The sequence below is a fragment of the Trichoplax adhaerens genome, genomic scaffold (genome assembly GCF_000150275.1).
Source record: "Trichoplax adhaerens TRIADscaffold_15 genomic scaffold, whole genome shotgun sequence".
Classification (NCBI taxonomy): domain Eukaryota; kingdom Metazoa; phylum Placozoa; class Uniplacotomia; order Trichoplacea; family Trichoplacidae; genus Trichoplax; species Trichoplax adhaerens.
Genome location: NW_002060957.1, coordinates 725,198 through 732,223, shown reverse-complemented (window position 1 = coordinate 732,223; position 7,026 = coordinate 725,198). Strand labels below are relative to the sequence as shown.

Here is a 7,026-nt window from a genome sequence, read left to right as displayed (position 1 = left end):
TTATTTCTTATGCTTACTAAACAGCCGTTTGACAGCATTGGCTTTACTACTTTTTTTCTTACTTTTATCATTTGCTGCTGTAATTTTTTCCTTTTCACGTATTTTTCTAACGATGCCGTGAAATGATTCGTCAATAAATTGGCGCAAGGCTGCTGATGTTTCCCAAAATGAGCAATTATGCTGCCGTGCTAAAGTCTGGCCATCAGTTGTACTAACTACTCTTTGATGTTCTAAATCAGACTTATTGCCCACAATAACAATTGGTGTATCGTTACAATTTCTTACTCGTTCGATATGAGTGATATAATTGGAAATTTCTTCAAAGCTTCTTCTATCTGTGATAGAATAAACCAAGATAAAACCTTCGCCACCACGCATATACTGCTCTCTCATAGATGTAAATTCTTCCTAAATTGAAAAATAATATAGAAATGATATATCAAGCTCAGTTAAAGTTTTTCTATACAATCGAGCTAAATTATTAAAATGAACACTCCATGACGAAATTTTATCCTACAGAATTAGATTATTTGACAATCAACCTGTCCAGCTGTATCCAAGATATCAAGTAAACCAGCTTCACCATCAATCACAGCTTGTTGTTGGTATGCGTCCTCTATTTATGACATACAGTATTGATCAATATTAGCAGAAGAAAATATTTACGTTTTAGTTGACGGATAGTTCTCTAAATACAAAGAATCATACTATTAGACCAATCTCTGGCTTAGATAACTTTACCGTTTGAGCCTGTAGTCAATTATCACAATATCATTTACCTATAGTGGGATCATGGTGTTCGACGAAACTATGGTTGACAAATTGCAATGTAACAGCTAGAAGCAAGACATAGATTATGATCAGAGGAAGTTATCAATTATTCTAATTAATTAGTAGAACTTCTCGCTAGAAATGATATTGCTATTAATAGGAAATTATGGTAACTATACGTTGGCATGTTTAGATATTAAAGTATAAAATTAGATTTAGCTTGAAAAAAGGTACATGATTATATTCCGTTCTAATTCATCTATACAACCTATTTGTGAAAAGAGACTGATATTAAAAGAAAAAAAGATAATAATAAATCATGTTACCGTTTTTAAAGTGTAGATCTGTTTCATTTCATTATAGACGGCAATAAGCATGATTCTAGAGTAAGTGAAATATGAGATCGTTTCTGGCTTTTATTTAATAGAGGCTCTTTCCGGTAGAGTTACTAGCATGATATAGCGTGGAAATAACAGTATAGATTACTAATACCGTGGATTATTTACGATGGGACTTTGACATCAACAGTGCAGCTGATCAATCCACTAAGAAGATACATGAAAAGTGCATCTGACTTCGACATAGCTATCAAGAAACAGAATTTCGAATTTAACAGTAGTAACCTGAACGATAGCTACACCTAAGTCGTTGTCGAATCTTATAAAAAGGCCAGAAGCTCGTTTATAATATTTCAAAATTTGAACGTTGATCAAATTGACATTGATAAAATACACCCCTATCTTGATCATGGATATTTGTATATTACTTGGGTTAGTAAACACATTCTGATTTCGAATATCAAACAGTTACATTTCCCTAGAATTTGTAATCAAATATTTATATATACCCGGCAAAGATATGTTATACTGATAGATATGGTGTGATGGACTACACAGCATGAATCAGAACGATTTTAATCATAGTAGCAGAGGAAATTGATGATATTACTGCTAAGTGCTAACTGTCACTAATAGATGAAAATGAATACTGAATTAATTACTCCCTGTATGGACTCAAAAATAGGATATGGCAACAAAAAATACTGCTGTTTCACGTCTATTCCTGACTACGTGTTGTATGAAGAAATCATACTAAAATAAGTAGCATGAAAGTGCTCTAGATCGATTAAAAACTAAGATATTAGCAATAATAAGAAGCAAGATGAAATGATAGTAGTTCGATTAACAAGTGATAGCTTACTCACAAGCTATAGGAAAACGAAATTTTATTTTCATTAATAAATTTTACGACGTGCTCTCGGTCCTTTTTTATGCGGTCCCTAACGTTCATTCATCAATAATTACTCCGTTTGCTTAACACAAGCATTTATTGAGCCGCCATATAAGTTTATTAAATAATGACGATGATGAATAATTCTAATGGAATAATCTATATCTTGAATGATTTATTTGATCAATATCACTACAATACGTGTTAAATCGGTTTTCATTGTAGGATACTATCGACGTAAGTGTACAGTATAGGAAGGGCATCTAAATGTAACGTTGTTTTACAGTTAGTACAGCCCCATTTTGCCATACAATTACTACGGTGGCACTGCCATTTCAACTCATAGATTTTAAATGTTAGATTGTAATGGTCATTGCCGCTACTTTGGTCTGTAGAATGGAGGATGAAATCGATTATGTGCTTCATAATTAATAATCGATAAGAAGAGCAACAGGTTTGAAGAAGCCTCTAGCAAAAGTTTGAAGATGATGGCAATTGCTTCATCAATCCTTTCTACAGCAGAATTAATAGGTTTTCGTTCCATTTAAAAGTTGATCTCGGAGGCTTTTTAATGTAGAAATGAAGCATATCGACAATGGCAATTGTGTTTCGACTTAATAAGTTGAGAATTTTAAATTAAATAGCCGGAATATAAAATAGAATGACGATTAGATGAATATCAATGTTGTATTCTACAAAACTGCAATAAAGTATCTAAAATTATAAAAATGAACATGTTAAAGAGCCAAACTAAAGAAGTCAATCCTTAATTGGTTATAGCCGATGTAGTAACGATAACCTGATGATTCGTATATAACTATATTAGATTAAGATTTTAAAAGTAGATTATCACTATAAACGAAGAGAATGTTAAAAAAAATGCAAATACTTCAATTAATGCACAACATGACGAGATTCGGTGATAATTATAATTCGTATGGAAATCGACGTTACCTGATTTTCCTACTCCACCTTCTCCTAATAAGACAATTTTATAAACTCGTAGTCCAGATGCTGTTCGTTTACTGGATTTATCCATAATTGAAACTATCAATTGAACAAATTAGGTTAGATAAATGGGTCAAAATGAACGCGCCAGATGCTACGAATAAGATCAAGGAGGAAATCAAGTTAGGGTCCAACTAACTTAATCCAGGTTAGTATAATATGGTACTCGTACAGTAGTGATTAAAGAATGATCAGCATCGGAAAGATCATAACAATATCAGCATTAACAGTCATTAGCATATAGAGCAAAAGACCAAGCAAATAAATAAAAAGTTGAATAATTACTTGCATATTAACGATCAACAAGACAATGGTCAATTGGTTATGATAAAAGCCTGGGTACTAACGTGATCTGCATAGTTTACAATATGTTAATTAGAAGTCTACTTGATTGATAGCCTGAAGGAATAAATTGATAGTGCTATTCTATCATGGCTTGATGGCCATTAAGATTCATACTATGTGTAGTCTGACTTGGCAACAGTCAGCTACAGCTTTTTACGTTAATTAATCTGTTTAGAATTAATCTAATATACTTAGTAATGAAGTTGATAGGCATTAAAATGATTTTACCTATAGGGCGATCGTTACGATAATGATAGATTTAATTTCGTGGAGATAATATCAGTCTGATCGTTAATCATTTAGTATATGATGATTTAAATCGCCTACAGCGATAATCATAGCAGTCATGAATAATTCAAATAGAATTTTTCATGGTGAAAGCTAATTATAACATTTGTGGTTATGCATTTAATTTACTTTTGCAATCTGCGCGGAGCGCCAAGCACACTCTATCTCTCTGTCTGTATGTCTGCTACTAATCCAAGCTAAATTTCATGTTGGGTTGGCATTCTGCTGTACAAGTAGAAAATGTTAAGTGATAGCAGTTAAGATTACGTGAATTTATCTAATTGCCTAGCCGCTATATCTATGATATATGAATTAAATAATGATTGATCACTTTCTGAGTAAACTTTGACCTATGTGATGCGATAGAGAGGCAGTAAATCTTCGTTGATCAATTAAGAAGAACATCGGCAATCATTGTTGCAATATAGATATCGCTATTTCTATCTCTGTTTAATACAGTTCTATCGCTTTCATAATACAATTGTAACGAATTTTAAATTTTTGCCGTCATATAACAAGTGAGACTATATCTTGTTATAATTGCTGATTGTAAACAATTTTAGTGCAAGATGCTAGAGTTGCTAGTAACATGTGTGTATTGCTGTCACAACCGAGATTGTAACACAAGAATTAAACGGGATTCTTTCCTCTAAAGTAGACTTAACTATCTAAGCAACTAACTCTAAGCACTCTTTAATCAACCAAACTTAGATTCGAGTCTTAGACGATAGATTACTCACGCTAAGGATCAAAACTTTATTCTAGAAGCTATTTTATTAAAATGTCCGATTGAACGCACAACTTACAATTACGACTAGCAACTGATAACCATCTGTCATCGACTAACGTAACTAACTCTCAATTAAGAACTTTGAGACTTTATATATCCTCACCAACTTCGTTGGTGCAAAAACAGTAATTAATTAATAACCCAGTCTACATACTTATTATAGCCAGAATCACAACACACTTTCTATGACATTTAATATTAGTTAATTAGTAGCTAGGTGTCAACATATGATTCATCACACAACAAAATTATAATATTGATGATGCATTAATTAATGAATGTCACAATTGCAAAGGCGAGCTAGGGGCCATATTTGAGATTTTTAGCTTGAACTTTTTAAATCAGGGAAGATTAAAAAGCAGTATGTAATATTCGACAATCTTGTTCTTCGGTTTGTTCTTCAATTGCTACAATATTAATTATGGGATCAAATAGATTTATTAGTAACTTTAAACGAACTGATGAAGAACTATTTTAATAAATTCTTTTCCAATTTCTAAATCATGATCGGCAAGACATCATCTCGACCTCAACAGTGGACAACCAGTTCGCATCTAACTCACTCTAGGAGCAGCTAAATATTTACAGTCATTGAACAAGATATCTAACAGACCCCTTTATGTACGTTCATAATCTATATTTAGCTATATTTAGATCCTTTCATTTTCCGAGGATATTTCGAATGTTTTGCAAGAAATAAGTAAATATTGGACTCCTGCGATTTAATTCTCAATTTGATAACAAAATAACGATGACTATAACATTTTCCTGTAGATCTCAGCCCACCGCTGACATCCAATATCTCTCTAATCGTGCTAGACTTTATTAGCAATCCGTCAGTTAATTAATGGCTTTTTGTTATCATCTAGCTTTCTCTTAAGTTCAGATTAGCTACAAATTATCATCATCGATAAATACAGTATCTAATCGATGTGATTATATTAGTGCTTAATACTGATGGTTTCGTAAAGATACGCTACAGTCGTCATTTATGGCTGAACATAAGTACTGAAGGTGATGTTTAGTCGATTTAATTATAACTGTAGATAATATGGGAAGAACAATTAGACATATTATTGTTCATGCCTAATCTAGTTTTCTGTATTCATATGTTAGGTATAATAATATGGCTAAGGAATATAATATTAAGCGAACTGATCTTAGATAGCATAGATAACATAGAATACAATAGATGATAGTCTATTGTATTTTAATTTTATTATTAGATAAAATTTAATAAAGTGGATGAAAGTTCAATTCTAGCAAGAAATCCTATACCAAAAACAATAGCTTAGTTCTTAATAGAACATCATTTCGGCTTAGTATATTGTTTTCTTTCTTGATATTAAAGGAACGGCACTACATAATAGATCGCATTATTATTGAAATAGAGAAGAAAGAAATAATAGTGAATAGCAAATTATTCTTAAAGAATGCAAGAAAGCCTGTCAAGTCAAAAGTAGATCCTGCAGATATGATGATAAGGAAAGATAATGAGACACTTAAACGTTTCTGTAATATAATAACAGTCATTTATTATTTCTAAAGTGTAAAATACAGCCAACGTAATAACTTTCTAGAGCTGCAAGAATCACATGTTATTGTATTACTTAGATTATCCTTTAATGGATGAAAAATTATCCATCTAGATTATGATGTGATCAGTATAGTTAGTGAGTTAGTCACTATTTAATATTGTTATTAGACTGCCTAATTTATTTGCTATCATAGTCACAATTTCTTATTTCCAAACTGCAATTAATAATAAACTCTAATTAACGGATTTTATCAAAATATGTATTATATGTTTTTAAGCTAGTCTGAATATCTTTACCAAATTGAAACGGTTGCGATTTTAATTTACATCTCTGTGGGTCCCTTATGAAAAAATTACAAAATTCTGCACTGCATTATTTAAATTTCTCATGAGTGCAGTAAGTCATTTCAAGACCGAAATTTTAGCACATATGAATATTAAGAATTATTATCTAGTAGACTTGCAGATAGCGATTACGTGATAATTCGATCTATAACTGGAATCCCTTTAGCTAACCACTAAAGAAAACTATCTTAGAGGAGAAAGCGTTATACGTAGAACAACGTTCATAAATTATCTCTGAGCTTATCTCCAAGATCAAGCTTCAAATTACTTGCTTTTGATTCTAAATTAATCGTCGGTAGTGTATATATAGCGGCTGATGAAGATACCAACTGAAGTCCATAGTTTGAATAATGCCCACGGTAGTTGTAATACCGCAGAATAGCAATCTTCGATGTTCTTATGGCTTTTCTAAAGTATTCCAATATATGATTTATAATGTTTTTTCATAAATAAACTAATCGAGAAAGAAGAAGGAACAACGTACGTATATTACTGTAGAACATTAATCTTAATATCCTTGGAACATTTTTTAAAAGGAAAAACTATTCTCCTGGCTGAATTAGAAATCGAGCTAAATATGAATATTCCTTTGATATATACCATTGACGGATTCTGCATTACTTACGTCACCTTTCGTAGGATTGGCATGATCATTAACTATTGCAATTCGAAAATAGGCTTAGATCCAATAGCTGTGTTGCCTTGCAATGTT

At 31.7% G+C, this 7,026-nt stretch overlaps 1 protein-coding gene across 1 annotated transcript; it reads right to left on the bottom strand.

The window, feature by feature from the left end:
- Nucleotides 1-3,040, bottom strand: TRIADDRAFT_30838 (uncharacterized protein; the record flags this gene model as incomplete). Its single annotated transcript, XM_002116337.1, has 4 exons — nt 1-408; nt 543-616; nt 780-836; nt 2,956-3,040. 4 exons carry the CDS (start codon nt 3,038-3,040, stop codon nt 1-3), a joined length of 624 nt encoding a protein of 207 aa, XP_002116373.1.
- Between the last annotated feature and the right edge of the window lie 3,986 nt (nt 3,041-7,026).